The sequence below is a fragment of the Candida jiufengensis genome (assembly GCF_024610255.1).
Source record: "Candida jiufengensis strain CBS 10846 chromosome Unknown scaffold14, whole genome shotgun sequence".
NCBI lineage: Eukaryota > Fungi > Ascomycota > Pichiomycetes > Serinales > Debaryomycetaceae > Lodderomyces > Lodderomyces jiufengensis.
Window position 1 is genome coordinate 16,279 of NW_026261566.1, and position 20,905 is coordinate 37,183.

Sequence of the window (20,905 nt, forward strand, 5' to 3'; positions counted from 1 at the left end):
AATTTATATTAATACAAAACTAATGCAACAATCTATTTTTTTTCAAAAGTCTAATTCCTCTATTCATCGTCATCTGATTCATTTTCTTCTTCCTCACTAGTGTACCATTCTTGAGGTTCAAATTGTAAATCATATTCAAGAACATTCAATTCTTCTGCAATCATGATATCACTATTATCCGAATCAAATTCTTCGTCATCTTCATCATCATCGTCATCACCATCCAGTTCTTCTTCATCAAGCAACTCAGTAGCACTATCAACTGCAATTAAAAATGTATCATCATCTTCTTCCAAATACAAATCATCAATGTCAGTCTCTACTAAATCTTCTTGAGCTCTTTTTCTTTCAACTTTTTCAATAAATTCATCCAATTCATCATCAATTTCTTCAGGTATATATTCTTCATCATCATCTTCAAATTTTGATTTTTCATCAAATGGTTTCAACCCATCTGAAAATGACCAGAAATGTGAAAATTCACCTCTGAGTAAAGCAGTTAAATTAGCACCAACAAGTAAGCATGGTACAATATATAATAGTGCTGGTTGACCTGCTTTGAAAACATACAAAGCAATTAAAGTTAATACTATACCAATTGAATAACTTATTAAACTTGTAATGAAATAAGGTTTTGGATATGGTGTTAAATGGTGAAATGATTCTTTAGTTTGTTCATAATATCTGTAAACATCATATCTTAAACATAAACTACAAAATAAACCAGGGATAATAATATCACCTAACCCCAATATTGAATGACCAACATCAAAAATTTTTGGAATATATAATATCATTGGAATATCGATTTTTGTAGCTACTGTCATCATAATTTCAGTTCCAAATACGAAATATATATCATAAATGAATAATCCAATTAATAAAGTATGAGCTAATTTAAAATTTGTTAATTTAAATTGTTGGAAACCAGAAATTACATATGTAAAGGCAATTAAATTACTCCATATCCAAGAACTATAATTTTTATTGAAAAAATAAGTAGTTGTTAATGATGCTGGTAATGTAAATAAAAATTTAAAATCAAATATCCAATCACTATCAAATTTGTCAACATTTAATATATCACTTTCATTGAAAACTTTAATTTTTTCATTTTTTAAATATTGATCGAATTTAACTCTTTTCTCATGTATAGCTTCTTCTGATAACTTTTGGTCTTTCTTCTTCTCTTCTTCACCTTCCAGTAAATTTTCCAACTTACCTAATGGAAACACATCCTTGTCTTTAACAACTACTAATCTATATCTTTCCGTTATCAATCTAGAATCTTTACCAATCCAATGAGTAAATTTTCTAATAGCCATTGTTGAAATTGTCAGAAATGTAAAATAACAATTAACCGGAGTAATTAAAATTATATACCATCTCAAAATTGATGTAATACTAATTTGATTTTTTAAACAATAATACATTCCACCTAAAGCTGCACCTGCAATAAATGGGAACATTAAAACTTGTTTCATTGATAAATCTTGCATTGAGTTTAATTCTAAATCTGTTTTGTTCATTATATAATATTTACAATTGTCCATATCAGTTGGATCAAAATTTGGATTCATTTCCATATCCAATCTTGGATCTTCTGCATCTTTTGGTTTGGATACAGTTGAATATGAACCTATTATTATTAAAGTTAATGATGTAATTAAAATTATTGAAGTTGTTGATAATAGTTCATGCAATATTTTGGAACCCGTAGTTGACAAAGAATCAATTGCAGTTGAGCTAGAAGTGACATTCGATATTATCACCTCTGGACTTGTATTATTCATCTTTATAAAGTTGTAATTCGAAATTGGTTGTAAAATAAACAGACGTGATTTATAAAATTTCATTACAATTTGGCTACCAAATTTTACCAAATATTTAGCAACACCAAATCACCATACCAGTTTCATCATAGCTTTTGGATACAATACAACTGATTTATTGAATTGTTACTGAAATTTTCAAAAAATGACTCACAATTAATACAATGACAACATCAATTGCTAACAAACAACAATTCAACGACTTAATAACCACAATTCAACAAGATCAAAATGATAAAGAATTACATTGGTTAGTTTCACAAATAATAATACCAGAATTTCAACAAATCATCGAAACATTAAAGATCGTATCTAATTTAGTATTGTATAATTCACCACAACATCCAGATACCACAAAGGGAATAGAAAGAGGTCCAGCTATTAAATTACCTTTAACTTCTACAACTAATCATTCAAATTTAAATGGGATTATAATTAGAGATGGATTATATATTTTAAAATTTAATGTTGTGATAAAAGATCATTATTTGAATAAATATTTTAATAAGTTGAATTTGAAAAAACCTATCTTGTTACAACAATTAGTTAATTGTAAAAAATCAATTGATGATTCGATAGATTTATTAGATCAATTATATCTTTTGAATGAAACATTAGAAAAAGAAGAATCAGAACAACATACCACCATTAATCATAAAACATATCATAAACAACTAATAACATCATTCAAAAATTTAGTATCTAAAATTCAAAATGCCAAAACTAATTTACAAATGCCCATTGATCCAAGTATAATATTTCCAGAAAATGTGACAGATACTACTGCATTTGAACCAGAATTACCCAAGATTATTTCAATAGATTTTTACATAAATCAAGCTGAGATATGTATTGATTTGAAATATTTACACAAAATTACCGAAAAACCATGGTGTGAAATTGATCCTAATACTGGATTATCGTACGTAGATATGGTACGTGATGATATTAAAAATAAAAAATCAAATCAAAAAGTAGAAGATTCCAAGATTTTGGAAAATTTAAACAATAATGATAATAGTTCTCATTCAAGTGGATTTTTCAATAATGTAATGAATCAAATTGGTCAATTTAAAACTTCAACAAAAAATTATGATAAAAATGATTATATAACAAGATGTATAACATATAATAATATGGTAGTTATGATAAATTCCAAAATTGAAGTATCATCAGAAGATCCTATATTAGTTAGTTGTTTTACAAAATTAGATTCTATTGAATATTTAATTAATAATTTTTTATATAGTTTGAATAATTTAATATAGTGTTACATTTTCTAAATAATATATATATACTGTATTGTCTATTGTCTAGTTTATCTAATTGTCTTTTTGTTTGTTTATAAATGTGATTGTTCGTAATAAAATTTTGATAATGGAGCAACTGGGTTTGGTGGTCCACCTAATTCATGAGTTGATTTGAAATCATCAATTGATTTGACTAACTCTCCAGTTGGATAATGTTTTGGAATTGGTTCATTAATTGCAAGTATAATGTCAGATTTAATTTGATCTTTATTAATACTTCCATTAATTGGCTCAAGTATAGAAACATATCTTTCAATTATTTCATCCACGTTACTAGTTTCTTTCAAAAGTTGATCAATATATTCATGATCTATTTTAAATCCATTATGATAAATATGATTATTCAAAGCAATTTGAATTCTTTTCTTCTCTGGAATCTCATTAGGAATTTGAGAATTTAAATAAACAATCAATTTTGAAGTCTTACCTAATTTATTCTCAACGTAATCATTAAAAAACTTTATAAATTCAGCTTTGGTAATTTTTTCAATAATTTTAACATGTTTAGATCTAAAATCAAAATCATAATATCCATCAGTTATTGAATTCCATAATCTATTAGTTTCTTCATTCAAGTGTTTAATCTTCATTAATTTTGAATCCACTAAAGCTGTTTTGAATTTTTGAAAATCTTCATCTTTCAAATCATTATTGATATATTGACCAAATTTTCTTAAAAATTCATCAATTCTATATTCCAAATACTCACAACTTCTTTCTGATTGGACCAAAATTCTAAAACCTAATGAAGATCTGCCTTTTCTTAAATTTGAAAATACAACATAACCTAATTGTTCTTTTGTTCTTAATCTATCAAAACATGGTTCACGAATTATAGTTACTAATAAATCAATCAATACTCTCATCTTAGTATCATTAGTGGAACTAAATTGTAAATAATATTCAATACATGAATTTACATTTTTTTCATCTTTCAAACTAACTTCATATCTAAGATTCTCATTAGGTTTTAAAATATAATTCTGTAAATGAAATTTAGATTCATCATATTCATTCATGATTGGCTTAATTGTTTCCATATGTTTTTGAATCATCCCTTTTATTTCAGTTGCACTTTGAATATCAAAATTTCCATGAATTAAAGCTTCTCCAAAAATACCTGATTTCCATATTTTCTTTTCTATAAATTTTGCAACTTCATCATATTTTAAATTTTCCAAAATTTTGATTTTTTCATCATAATCATAAACTTTTTCATTTACCAAGTTTAAATGATGAGTACCTACTTGATTATAAGGTACTTGATATCCAAAATTTTTAAATTCTTTTAATAATTTATATTTTAATAAATCAAATCTTTTTGGGTCTGGTTTAAAACTAAAGAACTTCTCCAAAACTTGTTTTAAAAGAATAGGTAATTTATGATTATAACCTCCAACAGCAATTGCAAATCCATCTCTCCAACAATTCATTGAAACCCTTAATCCAACTAATGAAGCATAATAAGTAATTTGATTTAATTGATCATCTAACATTTCCATAAACATAATTGATTTAGTTGATGATTCAATATCAGTATTTGAACTTGGTAAATGGAAAATTATTTCAATTGAACCTTTTGGAACTTCAAATTGATCATCTTGTTTATACCATACATTTAATTTATTATCATGACTAATTAAATGTGGTGATACTTGAGGTTTTGGTTGCTTCTTTTTCGAAATTTCAAAATTTGATGGAATAAATTCATTCGGTTTTGGATAATGTAAATTTGAATTTAAAGTTGGTGATTGTATCTTGTTTAAAAGATCTTTTGGAATTTCCTCAATATCATATTCTGTGCCATAAAATTTTTCAGTTTTGGTTAAGTTATTCAAAGTTTGTGAAACTAAAGTTATTCGAAAATTATTAGGATTTAAATAAGAACCAAATTGTTTAATTAAAAATGGATCAAATTTTCTTATAATAGATGAACTTAAAAGATCTTCTGGTGGAATAATTTCATCAAATTTATATAATGAATTACTCATTTTTGATACAGTAGTTGAAGCTTCAATTTTTTGTTTAAATTTAAAATTAACTTCAGAAATATTTTTAATTTCTTCCCAAATCCATTTTTGAGGCTCATCTTTCAATATAAAATTCAAATATTGAAAAGTTATTTCAATTATTTTTTCCCAATTTTCTAAACCTAATGGAGTTAATTGAAATTCAATCATATAAACTGAATTACCTTGACAAACATTCAGATTGCCTGATGATAATTCAGTTACCCAATTTTTTGATTTTAAATAATTTAATATTGAACCTTCACTTTCATGACCTAATAAATGAGAAAAATAACTTTGTGGTTTTGAATCCCATTGATTTTCTAAATCATCTGGAATCATAAATGAAATTTCAAGTTGATGAGTGTTTTTAACAGGTTTTGCTTTAATTAATTTTAATAGATTTTGTTGATCATATATAACTTTACCTTGATAATTTGGTCTTGTTAAATTTTTATTTGGAATAGATGAAAATTTTTCAATTGCCCATGTTGATAAAGTATCTAAATTTTCTTTCCCCAATATAACTAAACTCATTATATTTGATGAATAACTTTCAGAATAAAATTTAATTAAAGTATCTCTAACATTAACTCCTTCAGATTCTGGTATAACATGTAAAGTTTGATAATTACCAGTTGAAAATCCATTATATGGATGATTTGAATTACTAATTGATTTATCTAATTGATATAATCTCCAAATATCATTTTGTAAATTTTTTTTATTTTCTGAATCAACTGCATTAATTTCACGATCTTCACATGCTTTACTAAATAATGGTGATATAAAAAATTGAGAAAATCTATCTAATGCACCTTCTAAATAATTTGAACCAATTTGAAAATAATAATTTGTATGTTCAGATGATGTATAAGCATTTGAATTACCAGAATGTTTTGATAAATAATTTGAATATTCATTTTCTTTTGGATATTTTGATGTACCCATAAATAATAAATGTTCACAAAAATGAGCTAAACCAGAAATATTATATTGTTTATCATTAAAAGATCCAACATTAACATCTAATGAAGCCGCAGATTTATCAGCTTGAGGATCATTTATAACTAATACTTTTAAATCATTTGAATTTAATTTAAAAAAACGATAATTTCTATCATCATTTATTGATTTAGTTATTATCGAATCATCTGCTAATAAAGTATATTGATCTTGTAACTCTGACATTGAAGTATTATTATTATTATTATTTTGATGATATTGATAAATTTGTTCTTGATGCTGTTGTTGTTGTTGATATTGATATTGAGATGAAGTTGATTGAAATCTTTTATTTATTAATGAAGATGAAGTTGAAGTTGATAATTTATAAAATTGTTGTTGATATTGAATATTATTATAATTTGAAGTAGATGTTGTAAATAAATTTAAATTTTTCAAAATATTTAAAGTAATAGATTTTAAATTAAAATTATTAAAACATATGGACATTAACAATATAATCAAAGGTAATAATATAAATTTCCTTTTTAAAAAGGTTATTAAATAATTAAAATAATACAACTTTAAAGGTTGTGGTTGTAAAAATTATATTCTTTTACAAGTAAAAGAAGAAGATAAAGAAGATAAAAAGAATAGAAATAAACTATAATGGTTAAGCGCTAATTACTTTAAAGTTAAAAGTAACAACGTAATAATTAATTTTAAATGTCACAATCCACAATTTTTTTGAGTCAATGTCGCAACATTTTGAATTATGACTTGAGTTTCAAAAATTGTGACTTTGTACTGTATATAATAAAGGTTATGTACTATTTACTAAATATTAGAAAAATAAGTGGTACTGCATGCTAAAATAAGACAACTAACATATAGTATTAGATTAATCTGATAAAAATTATTATTATATAACTAATTAATTGTTTTTGAAACATCAGCACATATTACGTAAATTATTTTAGTTTTTAATGTTTAGGAATAAAATTTCATTTTAATTTCAATTTAAGTTATTATGCTTTGACTGTATTATATGTCACTTTTGTATTAGAAGTATTTTTACCAAGAAAATTAATTTAATTCTGAAACATGGAGTAGAACATCTAATAATGTATTTGGTAAATCTCATATAGTACTATTGCAATTTCTCTGATTAATGATTATTGGTATAGTTGTGATCATTTTGTTCTTGATTGATTGGTTATACCTTTCTGTTATTAATTATTAAAAACTATTAATACTGTATATTAATTGTAACGCAAATGTTCTATTGTTTGATTTCATTTTAAGCCATTTTTTAAATTGCAAAAACTACTTATCTAAAAAATCTATTGATTGGCTAAATTTTGAATTATTAATAGTTTGACACAATAGTTTGAATGGTTCATAATTTAAAGCCTATCCCTATTGATTACTGAAAAAAATTTTCATTTAATATATAAATACATTTGAATCCTTATTTTTATGATGATTCTTTTCAATTTTCTCTTTCTCTTTCTCTACTGTCAAATTCCCACTTAATCCCCTCAATTTTTTTTTTTTAATTTTAAATTTTAATTTTAAATTTTTTTTTCCATTATGGTTAATGTTTTCAATGTACAAATTTTTTTTATTGTATTTAGAGAATGTTTAGAAGCAGTAGTTGTTGTTTCAGTTTTATTAGCTTTTTTAAAACAAGGAATTGGAAAATCAACAACTGATCCTAAAGTTTATAAAAAATTAAGAAATCAAGTATGGTTTGGAGCAGTTCTAGGGGTTATTATATGTATTATAATTGGTGTTATATTTATTGCTTTATTTTATACTTTAGGTAATGATATTTGGTCGAAATCTGAAGATTTATGGGAAGGTATATTTTGTATTATTGCAACTGTTTTAATTTCATTAATGGGTATTGCAATGTTAAGAATAAACAAGATGAAAGAAAAATGGAGAATTAAATTAGCTCAAGCATTAACTAAAGTACCTGATGATAAAAAGGATAGATTTAAAATTGGTTATTTAACTAAAAAATATTGTATGTTTATTTTACCTTTAATTACTTGTTTAAGAGAAGGATTAGAAGCTATTGTTTTTGTAGGTGGTGTTGGTTTACATTCACCTGCTACTAGTTTCCCAATCCCAGTTATTTGTGGTGTAATTGCTGGTATTGCAGTTGGTACTATATTATATTTTTCAGGATCAACAGTTTCATTACAAGTGTTTTTAATTATATCAACTGGTATATTATATTTAATTGCAGGAGGATTATTTTCAAGAGGTATATGGTATTTTGAATCTCATGTATTTAATATTCAAACTGGTGGTGATGCTTCTGAAAATGGTTCTGGTCCAGGTACTTATGATATTGCAAAATCAGTATGGCATGTAAATTGTTGTAATCCAGAAATTGATAATGGTTGGGATGTTTTTAATGCATTATTAGGTTGGCAAAATTCAGCAACTTATGGATCAGTTATAAGTTATAATATTTATTGGTTAGCAGTTATTGTAACTTTATTATTAATGCTTTATGAAGAAAAAACTGGTCATTTACCATTTATGAAAAATATTACATTAAGATCATTAAATCCAATGTATCATTTAAAAAATAAGAAAAAACATGAATTAACAAAAGAAGAAAAAGATAAATTATTTAATGATTTAAAAAATGTTAAATTTGATCAAAATGAAGAAGAAATTAATAGTGTTGAAGATGATGTTGATGAAATTAAAAATGAAAAAATTAAAATTAATGGAGAAAAAGATGAATATAAAGCTTATTAAATTTTAGGTGCTCAAAATCAGCGAGTTTATTAATGACACACACACACACACACACATAAACTAAAATTCGTTGATGATGATATTTGAAAGATGTATTAGCTTTAATATTTGTATATTGCAGGATGAGGGATTTGGGGGAATTTTGAGTCAGTCAATTTTTATATATATTTTATAATTATATTTGTTTCGTTTCTTTAATAACATAATTTTACCGGGACCAATTTCAAAAGCAATTGAATTGAGTAGAAGAAGTACTGAGATAATCATTTAAAGTTTCTTCAAAAATTTGATTTGTAAATAATTTTTCATCAACTTTACCTAATTCTTGTTTTTTAATTTCAATTTCTTTAACTATTGCTTGTAAAGTTTTGAAAGTTGAATCATTAAATTTTAATTTTTGTGAGCTTTCAAAAATTTGTAAAACAAAATTACAATCAAGTTTTAAATTAAATAAAATTAATTGATTTTGAGTTATTGATGAACTTAATTGAAAAATTCTTAAATTATCTAAAATACCTTTTGCAAAATGAGATTGTAATTCACTTATTATTGCAATAAATACACCTTCACTTGTTAATGGTTTTATTTTGTAAACAAATTTAACAAATCTCATTAAAATTTCAAAAATATATTGATCAACCATAATTTCTTGATTTATATAAGTTTTTAATTGATATTTTTCAAATCCATTTACAATTAGATTGTTAATAACTTTTTTTTCATTATCTAAAATATCACTCATTATTAATGAGCTTGCCTTATCTATATTTTCAAGCAATTTTAATTTTTGTGTTGATATATCTTTATCAAATACTTGATCAAATTTAAGAATTAATCTTGGATAAATGACTTTTGATAATTTATCTAAATTATTCATTGTTAAAATCTTAAAAATTTCAATTTTAGTTTGATCAACTTCAATTTCTAATTCTTGTTTTATTAGTTGTCTATCCATATTAAATTTTTTCATTATTGAATCAATTATTTTATCTAATGTTCTCATAAATTGAATTTCAATACTAACTAAAATTATTTTACTTGGATATGGTGAAACAATCCCACTTTTAGATTCATTATCTTTAAATTTAACTAATTTACCAATAGTTGAAAGCATGTATAATTGATAATATTCAATTATATGGATTAATTTTGTAGGTGATCCATCTTTTGTATTATATTTTTCTTCAATTTTCCAATCTTCTAATTCATAAAATTGTCCACAATCATTTAACCATGTTGAACAAACAGCTTCTAATATTTTTTTGTTAACTTGTGCTGAAGTATTTTTCAAATTTTTTAAATGTTTATTTGTTTCTTCAAAATTTGTCATATTTCCTATTCTTATTATTGAATCACCCAAACTAGTCATTAATTTATTAACTTTATATTGAATTTTATTTAAATGATTTATTGATGATAATGAATTTGAATAGCAAGGTACAAACTGTTTATAATTTGATGGTTTGGGATCTTTTTGATTTTCATTCCCATCCGCCGATTTGATATCATCATCAAATAATGTCTTCAATATACTGGCAATAAACTCTACATTTTTCAAAAAACTATCTCTTATAGCACCTTGAGGATCAACTCCCATCTTGTAATAATAGGAATAGTTATTTAAAAACTTATCAACTAATTTCATATATAAAGTTTCCAAATAAGTTATGAAATTAAATAATACGAGCCAAGCTTCATTAATTAAACTCATATCAACATTATCATTTGATTGGAAAGCTTCTTCAATAATTGACATTTTTTCTTCATTATTTTTAGATGATTGTATTTCTTTTTTGTACATTTCATATTTTTCAGAAATATAATTTATATGTGAACCTTCTTTAAGTTCTTGATTTAATGAATTTACATAATCAACTAATTTATTTTGCATTATTAAAAATTTTGAATCAAATTTATTAACTTGATGTTCAAAATCCATTTTTAATTTATCAATCTGTTTGTTTAAAAAATCAGCAATTGGTTTAGACTTATTTGATTGTTGATCATTCTCTTCTAATTGCATTAAATTCTCGACTAATGACATAAATTTTTGATCATCCTTTTGATTAACTTCGTGATCCGAAGACAATAGTTCTGTATATATTTTATCTCTATATTGCTTTGCTATCTCCTCAATTTCTTGAAATAATTTAATGGCTATTGTTAATTTCATATTATTATCTTCCAAATTTGTCTGATATATTCTGTGTAAAAACAACTTTTTCTCTTTCATATATTTATTATAATCATCAATGAATTTCCTATTGTTATTTATTGAAAGTGAATGAATTAATTGAGATGGTAAGTTGAAGAAAAATTCATTGGATTTGATAAAATTTGAGATTTTTGCATATTTTTCCTCTTTCAATTTGTTTTCTTCAATGGGCTTTATCAATAATGTGTTTGTAGTTCTTAAATTATTTAATGAAGTCTCCAATTCTGACGTTAATTCATTGATTCCACTAGTCTTTTTAGTAATTGTATGACGTTGAGGATTGAAATATTTTGAATTCTCTTTATCTTTCTGAACTTTTGATTTTTGTTGATCAAATTCAATTAAAGTATCATCGATTTGATATTTACAATTTACAAAAGTTTCAAAATTCTGATCAATTGCACGTTGTAATTCTTTTTCATGAGAATTTATACTTCTTTCTAAATATTGTAATGAATTTGTTAAATTGCTTAACGGTGTATCTTTTTGAATTGTTGTTAAATATTTAATAACATTGAAATTTTGAGAACTTATTTGAAAAGAACTTAGTATTGGATCTGTTGATGATGAAATTAATTTTAAATTTTTTAAAGTTGAAGCCACATTACTTCCTGAACCTTTTAATGGATCTTCTAGGTCAATATTTTCATAATTTTCTACAGCTGTTGATGATGAATTTATAATTGATATTAATGTTTTAAATTTCTCTTCTGTTGTTAATTTCTTTAAATTATCTATATTATAATTATTATCAATTGATTTTATATCTGATCTTTGTTGAGGATTAATTGAATTTATATTATATGTAAATAGTAGTTGATCTTGGGTAGGATTGAAATTGATCATTTATGAAATATGTAGTTACTAATAAATTGAATGATGTGGTTGTGAAAAGCTGGTGTATTGAAAGTAATTTGTATATGTATATTATATGTATATTATCTGATATAATAAAACTCTAATTTTGGTCGTATTTTTACAATTATTAAAAATTATATTTATCTTAGTATTAACATTTGACAACCAATTTTTAAGTAGAAAGTTTGATTTGATTAATTGAATATACGAATTAGGTAAAATGCAGTTTCACTGATATATCATAACTGCAGTGAAGCTGGTCAAAATATCCATCATTTGAAGAACACTAGTTTAAATTAATTAAAGAGGTGATTACTGAAAATATTAAAAAATACAAAATCAGACTGTTATTCAGTATTGTGAAAAATAGAACTAATTGTATTGAAGTACACTTACCTATAATGATGAAATTAATCAAGATGTAATGTAATGAAGATAATCAGGACTTTATTGATGAAAATACAATTTGACATAGAGTTGAACTATTACTTTAATCAGTAACATCATCGATATCAACAAAATCAACTTCCCAAAAATCACCAAGTTGAAATTTACGGAGTTTTCGGCAATGAGTTCTTGTCTGCCTTGGGTTATGCAAACATGGACAGTTAAGCTTTTAAAGACTTGAACGACAGACTACTTTTACAGCACCCAAATAATCAAATTTTATTTTAAATACAATGAATGAAATTTTTTAAAGAATTATATGACTTTTACTTAGGCAAAATTTTACAGACCTTTATAGGGTTTTTAAAGAAGTTTCGAAAATTAGTCTGTAATTCTTGCAAGAGTTCAATGACATATTCAAAATTGTCACATTTAAGTTGAATTTAGGATATTGTGTAATTAAGGAAGAATAAATTTACATTAAATTATCATCTAGGATAAACTTAATAATTTAACCTAATACTATTCTATAACCATCTCGTAGTATGTACTTCACAAACCGCCAAAATGGTGGTGCTAGAACTAATAATGGCACTATAATCTTTATCAAGGTAATCAAACAAAATTTTTCTTCCAATAATAATATAAGCATTTCAAATTTATAGTAAGCTCTTGACAGGATCGAGATCATCAAAGCTTCTAGACATAAAGTCAATGATATTAAAAATTTTGGAATTGCACGAAGTATTGAAGCCGTACAAGTAGCATCTTCAATATCTCTAAGTCTGGGTCCACCATTACAAACTCTAAAGACTTCATAAACATCAAAACCACTAAGTAATGAAAAATATGAAAGTGCAGACCAAAAACATATTTTGCCAAGTTCTAAAATATGAATTTCTTCCTTTTCTCTTGTATTAATTTCAGTATTATTTTGCATATGCGTTTTAGAAAGATCAGCAAGTGAGGAACGACTTTCAATTTCCAGCAGGTTACCAGATTTAATAATGAGCCAAAATGATAAAAAAAATAGTACTATTGATCTCATCTTGATTTGTCCCTGTTGTTATTAAGTTGTTTTGATTAATAAAATTAAGTATTGATTCGATGGTTGAAACTATTGAGATTCGAAACTAATTTTGTGCTCACTTTTAGAGTGTATTTTGCGCTTTTAATGTTTCAAAAAATATTATTGACATAAATGAATATTTGTTCAAAAATTAATTAATAAATCAAATATTGATAATTCGAGAATTAATAACATACTGGTAAATTATTCATTATTAAGATCTTTTATGTTATTAGATTCCTTGATTTGATATAAGCATTTTTATATTGTTGAATTTAAGTTTGAAAAAGAAAAAGAGAGGATATTGATTCTTTAAGATAGTAAACAAGACGATAATGAAACAACTAAAAAAACAATCGCCCAAGGTGCAGTAGATAAGAATTAAATCTTGAAAAAAAAGAACAATAATTGAGAAAAACAGCATGGATACTTTTGTAAGATAAAGAAACGATGATAATAAAGTTGAAAGTGTATGGTTATTTTTTATTGAAAATTTGGTAGCTTCGAAAGAGTTTAGTATTAGGATTTGAAAATATTAAAGAAAAATAATTAAGTTTTTCTTTAAAACAAAACTTTAAAGTGAATACAAAATATATACTAAATTGGCATGATATCCCAAATATTACAAGACCTATTTTTATGACAACAAAATTGCTCATATAAATAACATTCAAATTTATTCTGAGTATATAACGATATAGATTTTACTTTACTTTAGATAAATTTGGAAATTTGGGCAAAAAACTCGACAGAAACCCAAAGAATGCCATCGGGTTATACCACACTCTCAAAAAAAAGTATTAAGAACCAAAACATTTGATATCATATATTCATGTATTGTTGAAAACAATTTATATAGACGAGATCATTCAAATAATAAAGAGTTCTTTGAGTAATTACACAATCAAATTATTCAGCTATTCTCTATTTTTTAATTAAGCACTAAAAATGTATATATATGTATTCAAACAATCAAATTGAGAGACCTGGAATGATTTTTTTAATCATTTTTCTCAATTTAACTTATTAAATTTTTTTATTAAAACCAGACAATTAAAATACGATAGAAGTATTGAACTAAATATGTAATTACAAAATAATATCATATCCCATTAGTTTTTATTCAATTGTTTCATAACAATTTTGAGTTCTTTCTGCAACATTATTTAAAACTTGGTTTCTCCTTTTTTCTTTTTCTTGGCAAAAAATCTGAAACAATTTATAAAACAACCCCTACATTTCAAATACTTTGATTAATATATGATAATAATAATAAATTAAAAACACTAAACAATAATTAAAAAAATAATTTATATCTTATTTTAAGCAACATGATAAGCATTGAGATTAGGCATACCCCAACAACTATAACCTAAAGGTTTAGCTAAATAACAAACACCTTCAGTTTCAATACCATCATAACCTTCCATTCTTTCCCAACTAGTACCAATTAAATAACTTGCTGGGAAAATAACACCTTGTTTATAAATAATAGATTTAAAAAATAAAACAGCACCACCAACAGAATCTAATGGAACAACATGATTTAATTTTTTTTCTTCTTCAGTGTGTGAATCTGGATTTGAATCAAAATCTGCAAAATGCCAAGTTGATCCTGGTATATCTTGTGGCACATAATCGAATTTTGACCACACGTTGGAATCCATTATTGCTAATTGTTCTTCATTTGGTTTAGTTCTTAAACCTTTCCAAGAATTTCTATCATAATCAGTTATAAAATCACCTCTTTTTATACGTGGAACAATAATATCTTTATTTGAATTCACCAAGATATCAATAAAATTTAATGAATTATCAAATTTAACAATATCTGAATCTAAAAATAATGTAAATTGTTCAATTTCTAAACTATTTGAAATTAAAAAATTACGATTTTTGGCAATAATTCTTCGACGTACTCTTTGTTTATGATCATCATGTCTATTATCTCTATTTAATTCAACTTCTTCTGTAATATCATTTTCAAATTTAATTTCATGTTGATTTTCCATTTCTGGACTTGATAATAATGTAATTTTATCAAATCTTTTAAAAAATTTAACATCATTTATTTCAATAAATTTTTGTAATTCTTCAAATTCCAGTGGAGAATTAATTGATAATCCAAGTGAAAATTTATAATTTGATGGTCCACCACTTGAAGTTTTTGAAGTATCTTGTGGTTGATTTTTTGTTATATCATAAATTAAACTATTAATGGTTTTTATAAAATCAGCGATAGTTCGATCTGGTCCATATGGAAGATGTTTTGATATAGTTGATAATATTAATATTGTAGGTTTTGAAGATGATGAATGAATTGTTTTGAGTAAATTTGGTTGTTTATAAATTATTTTAGTATATTTATATAAATCATCAATATATTCTTCTTTATTGAAAATTCTATGTTCTGTTTTAATTATTGGTACTTCTTCTTCTTCATTATCATAAGATAATAATGATGTAGCTAATCCAGTTATTCCACCTGAACCTGAACCTGAATTTTTTGTAGTTGGTTTTATAGTTTGTTTTGAATTTACTAAAGAATTAGTACCCAGTGGTTGTTGTTCTGGTGGTGGTGGTGGTTTTTTATATCCAACTGGTATACCTGCTTTTGCTAATGCTGCAGCACTTGAAAATGTTGTTGATTCATTTGAATAAGTTGATTTTATATTTTCTATATTAAATATAAAGATTATAAATATAAATAATAATCCAATAGCTAAATATAAATTATATTTTCTAACTCCTATATTATTCATTACTTATAGTTGTATATAATTTATTTATTAATGAGTATAGATTATTAAATGTAGAATTGAAAATGTTTTATTAAGTAGTATAAACGAATGTGAATTTTAATGAGATTTGTATTCTATTTGATGATATATGATATAAGGATTAAAGTATAGAAATGGTGGAAATAGTGGTATAATTTTTAGTTGATAATAGATTTTAATTCATTAGTAAAATAAATTTAAAAAGACTTATCTATCTCATATATATATAAATAAATTACATGTATTATTGTCTTTAAAAAAATTACAAAAACATAAAAATTGTGTAATAAAACTATTAATAATAAATAACTATTAATAGTGAGTAGTAATACGAACACAATAAGGGCTGTAAATCATTTTTAATATTAAATTATTATTAAAAGAGTAGTATTAATATAAAATTACGAATTTTTAATTCAATCCAAAAAAGATATAAAATTAGTTATAAAAAGTAAATCTTTAAAAAAAGATCAACCTAATTGATAATATTTAATTGAAATAAACGAAATTTAATAAAAATTAAAAAAAGGATATTAAACTATTTTCTCTTTATAGATTTACTAATATTATAAAGACTAAAAATATTATGAAACAATAAAAAATTAAAATTAAATTATTTAAATTAAGGCAAATTATTTTACTAATTTTTGTGTGATTGTATTACGTAATATTAACTACTAGTTATTATGTAATAGTTAGGTAATAATTAATACTAATTTATTAATTAATTTACGAAATCAAACATAAAATTAATTAAAAAAATTATTAAATGTGAAAGATGAAGATAACAAAAGATAAAATGAAAGTTAATGTATAAAGAGTAGAATTTTGAATACGCGTATTACGAACATTTATTACATTATTATAAACTATGGTTTATCAGTAATTCGATCTACTATCATAAAATATATATCATAAATTAAATCCGTAGACCTGAATGAATTTAAAATTGGTTATGAAATGCACGTGTAAACAATAATTTTTTATAACAATTAATAATATTTAAATAAACTCTAAATTTTATTGATTAATAACTAACTTGACTTCTTTTAATTAATTAATTAATTAAATTCATTATCAAATAAATCAAAGTTATAAATAAAACCTCGATTCATCTTTTATTCAAGATCAAATCCAGTTTATTGAACCTTCTAAGAAATTTAAAGTTTTAAGATTTTTGAAATTTAAGCGAAAACTTTAAATTTAAATTTTATTTTAGTTTAATTGACATATTTTTTTGACATTTATTACTAAACCTTAATTAAAACTTATTAGTCAAATTTTTGATAAAACTTCATACTTGATTTTTCTTTCTAAAGCTGTTTTAGAAGAATTTACTTGAAATTAACGATTACATGAAATTTATGATGAAACGTCTTTAATTGTATTTATTTACTAGTACTATTTAATTACATACTTTACATATTTATTTCTATTTAAATTTTGTCTAAGAAAAATTAATTATTTCCAATCCATTGCCAAACTTTTATAATTTCTCCATGATCTTCAATAATTTTACTTAAAATATTTGAATTATTTTCAACTTTGTTAATAACTTGTTGCCAAATTTTTAATTTTTTTGTTAAATTAATTTCATTATTTAATATTAAATCTCTTAATTGATTTGATCCAATATATGGATTTATTATTTGTGGATTTTGAATTTGTAAATTTATTTGATTTTGTAATTTATTTATAACTTCTTGATATATTATATCTATTTTAATATTATTTAATTGATATAATTTATATTTATATTGTATAAATTTTAAAATTATTAAAGTTAATATAATAATTAAAATTTTATATTTATAATAAATTATAAAATTTTGCCATAAACTATTTTGTAATTGACATTTTAAATTAATGTTTTGTAAGGACGTTGATCGAAAAATTTTGTTAATTTCTTGGGATGTCTCAATTTCAGTGTTGTTAAAATTGGAATGTTGTTGTTGTTTTGATAAACTTGTAGATTCGAACTAAAAAATTAATATGTTAGTAAAAGGGTTCATTTAAATTAATAAAAATAATTTCTTTTGGGGTTCGTACTTGCCTTACTATAATATCTGGTTCTTTTTCTAATTCAACCAAAGATCTTTTCCAAAGTTCTTCAAATTCTTCAATAGTTATATAATTTGCTTTCATTGATAATAATAAATCATGTAAATCATTAATTGATATACCACTTTCAAAATCATTAGTACTTGTACCACATTTTATTGCAGCATTTTTACTTCTAATTAAATCTAATGCAACATCAATCATAATTTCTAATTTTTCAGCTTTTTTAGTATCTGGTATACATTTTTTATAACCAGGAACCAAGAAATCATACCATGGTTTAAATTCCATAAAATCTTCAAAACATCCAATTTCTAAATTTGAAAAACATCTTGAATTTGATGGACAAGGTATACATTTTGGTTTACAATAAGTATCTAAAAAATCTCCTAATTTATCTAATATAGGATATGAAGTATCTTCAAATGTTATTTGATCAATTTCTTGTCCACAATAACCAACCAAAAATTTTTGTTCATAATACCAATAACCAAATATTCCAAATCCTACTATAAAGATCCATGATAAAAATGTTAAAAATATACTTGAAAATTTAATTGATGATGCAAAAGTTGGTTTTGATATGGAATCTTCATCATTTATAATAGTAGAATCATCTTCATCTTGATCAATGGATTTATCATCTTTACGATCTAAATAAACTAACTCTTGTTCTTCTTCTTCATCATCCAGATATGCTTTAGATGAAGTTATTGAAATTAATCTTGGTTTTGGAGTTAATGAAGCTTTAGTCAATGGAGTTCTTAATCTTTTAGGTAATTCATTTGTTGGTTTGGGAGTTATATTTCTTTTCGTTGATGAGGCAGGAGTTTTCTGTGGGGTAGTTTTTTCGGATTTTGGTGTGGATTTGGCACTGCTAACTCTTGATGTCTTTTTGGTACTTGATGTTGTTGATTTAGGAGTTGATGGTTTTCTTAATTTTTCTAATTCGATTTTTTTAGCTGATGATGTTGTTGAGGGAGTAAATTCTTTTGGTTCACTTTTGACCTTTGGGGTTTGATGAGTACTTTTGGTTTCATCACTAGAAATTTTTGCAGTTGAAGTATCATGTTCATTATTCAAAACATTGTTGATACAACTACTTTGAGATGCTTGAAGTGGTGGTGCTTGAGCTTGTTGCGGCTTATAATGTTGTTGCTGTTGTTGCTGTTGTTGCTGTTGTTGCTGTTGTTGCTGTTGTTGCTGTTGTTGCTGTTGTTGCTTTTGTTGCTGATGATGAGATTGTGATGGTGTATGATGTTGTTGAGTAGACAAATAATCACCGACAGCTGGAGGTTGAAAACCCTGTATAGTTATACCCAACAGTTGAGCTAATGCATTATCAACCATAGGAATAGAAGGATAGCTTGGTTGAGTTGGTGATTTAATTGCTGATTTTTTTGGAGTTGAATTAGATGATAATTGTGATTGATCCTTGTGTTTGATTTTATTCAATTGCTTATCAAAATTATTAACTTCTTCATCAATTGATTGGAAAGTTCTTTCATTTTCTACTGGTGATGAAGTAACTGATGATTTTTTAGTAAGTTTTTTAGAATTGTCTTTCGAAGGAGTTTTATTCATTATTGAATATTCAAAAATATCTGAATCACTATCATCAAATATTGATTTTTTTGGAGTTTTTTTAGTAGTTGATGGTGGCAATGATGGTGATTTTAATTTTTTAGCTGATGATGACGATGATGCAGGTGTTTCATCTATATGTTTTCTTTTTTTAGATGATTTAGATTTATCATCAATGTTATGACTTTTTTGAAAAACGTTATCATTTGTAAACGATTTTTCCTCAACTTCTGAATTTTCAATTTCAGAATCCTCGTGATTATTGTCTAAAGTCTCTTCCTTGATCGGAGTTTTTGTGTCAAAACTTTCATCTTTCCTGCTCTTGACTTGTTTTTTACTTTTACTTGAAGTTTTCTTGATAATTTTTGCATTCTCAGTTTTAACCTCTGGCAGTTTTTTTAATTTAGTAGCTTTATCACCAACCAGTGGACTTTTAACCTCTGATTTATTATTACCATTGATTGTAGTATCATTTAAATCTTCTTCTTGATCATCCTCATCATTGTCATCAGATGTTGCGTTAATAAAACTTCTATCATTTGAATTTTTCAATTGATTTGTATAATCATTCAAAAGTTTTGATCTAATTGGTAAAATCTTGCTATTGTAAATAGCAACTAGTTCTGTCTTTTTTGCCGAGCTTGGGAATTGGATATTATGTAAGTTTAATATATTTCTTAATTTTGATACTTTAACTGATGATGGATTGAAATCTAAATTATAAGTTAGTAAAGTGGTTGCTTTTTGAGTTACGTGTTTTTAATCTTCTCTTAACTGAAAAATATTCAAATCAATTGATTACATACCTGGTTGTAAATGATCAAGCTCCATTTTATAATAAATTAATGAATATCAATTAAAATATTTATTATTACTATTAAAAATGGTGGTAAACTTGTATTTAAATCTATTAACTGTAAGACATAAATTTGTTTGTTTACTTTAAGAAATTATAATAATAAATGATTACTTTAATAAATTTTCTATATACAAATTGATACATTTAACACTACTTTATCTTTTACTATGATACAAACTAAGACGAAGACAAATATTAAATCTAAAATTATATTT

At 24.1% G+C, this 20,905-nt stretch overlaps 8 protein-coding genes across 8 annotated transcripts; 2 read left to right on the forward strand and 6 right to left on the reverse strand. All coding sequences in view use genetic code 12, as the record gives it.

The window, feature by feature from the left end:
• Positions 1–59: 59 nt before the first annotated feature.
• Positions 60–1,793, reverse strand: KGF54_005194 (uncharacterized protein; the record flags this gene model as incomplete). Its single annotated transcript, XM_051765965.1, has 1 exon — positions 60–1,793. The coding sequence occupies one exon, from the start codon at positions 1,791–1,793 to the stop codon at positions 60–62; it is 1,734 nt and encodes a 577-aa protein (XP_051617714.1).
• Positions 1,794–1,996: 203 nt separating this feature from the next.
• On the forward strand, positions 1,997–3,100 carry RAV2 (Rav2p; the record flags this gene model as incomplete). The annotated part of the gene is made up of 1 exon (XM_051765966.1): positions 1,997–3,100. The coding sequence occupies one exon, from the start codon at positions 1,997–1,999 to the stop codon at positions 3,098–3,100; it is 1,104 nt and encodes a 367-aa protein (XP_051617715.1).
• Positions 3,101–3,174: 74 nt separating this feature from the next.
• On the reverse strand, positions 3,175–6,606 carry STE23 (metalloendopeptidase; the record flags this gene model as incomplete). The annotated part of the gene is made up of 1 exon (XM_051765967.1): positions 3,175–6,606. One exon carries the CDS (start codon positions 6,604–6,606, stop codon positions 3,175–3,177), a length of 3,432 nt encoding a protein of 1,143 aa, XP_051617716.1.
• Positions 6,607–7,689: 1,083 nt separating this feature from the next.
• KGF54_005197 (FTR1 family protein) lies at positions 7,690–8,877 on the forward strand (the record flags this gene model as incomplete). The annotated part of the gene is made up of 1 exon (XM_051765968.1): positions 7,690–8,877. One exon carries the CDS (start codon positions 7,690–7,692, stop codon positions 8,875–8,877), a length of 1,188 nt encoding a protein of 395 aa, XP_051617717.1.
• A 223-nt stretch (positions 8,878–9,100) lies between these two features.
• On the reverse strand, positions 9,101–11,938 carry SEC5 (exocyst subunit; the record flags this gene model as incomplete). The annotated part of the gene is made up of 1 exon (XM_051765971.1): positions 9,101–11,938. One exon carries the CDS (start codon positions 11,936–11,938, stop codon positions 9,101–9,103), a length of 2,838 nt encoding a protein of 945 aa, XP_051617718.1.
• A 910-nt stretch (positions 11,939–12,848) lies between these two features.
• KGF54_005199 (uncharacterized protein) lies at positions 12,849–13,277 on the reverse strand (the record flags this gene model as incomplete). Its single annotated transcript, XM_051765972.1, has 1 exon — positions 12,849–13,277. The coding sequence occupies one exon, from the start codon at positions 13,275–13,277 to the stop codon at positions 12,849–12,851; it is 429 nt and encodes a 142-aa protein (XP_051617719.1).
• A 1,451-nt stretch (positions 13,278–14,728) lies between these two features.
• Positions 14,729–16,168, reverse strand: KGF54_005200 (uncharacterized protein; the record flags this gene model as incomplete). Its single annotated transcript, XM_051765973.1, has 1 exon — positions 14,729–16,168. The coding sequence occupies one exon, from the start codon at positions 16,166–16,168 to the stop codon at positions 14,729–14,731; it is 1,440 nt and encodes a 479-aa protein (XP_051617720.1).
• A 1,475-nt stretch (positions 16,169–17,643) lies between these two features.
• KGF54_005201 (uncharacterized protein) lies at positions 17,644–20,662 on the reverse strand (the record flags this gene model as incomplete). Its single annotated transcript, XM_051765974.1, has 3 exons — positions 17,644–18,165; positions 18,236–20,544; positions 20,638–20,662. The coding sequence occupies 3 exons, from the start codon at positions 20,660–20,662 to the stop codon at positions 17,644–17,646; spliced, it is 2,856 nt and encodes a 951-aa protein (XP_051617721.1).
• Between the last annotated feature and the right edge of the window lie 243 nt (positions 20,663–20,905).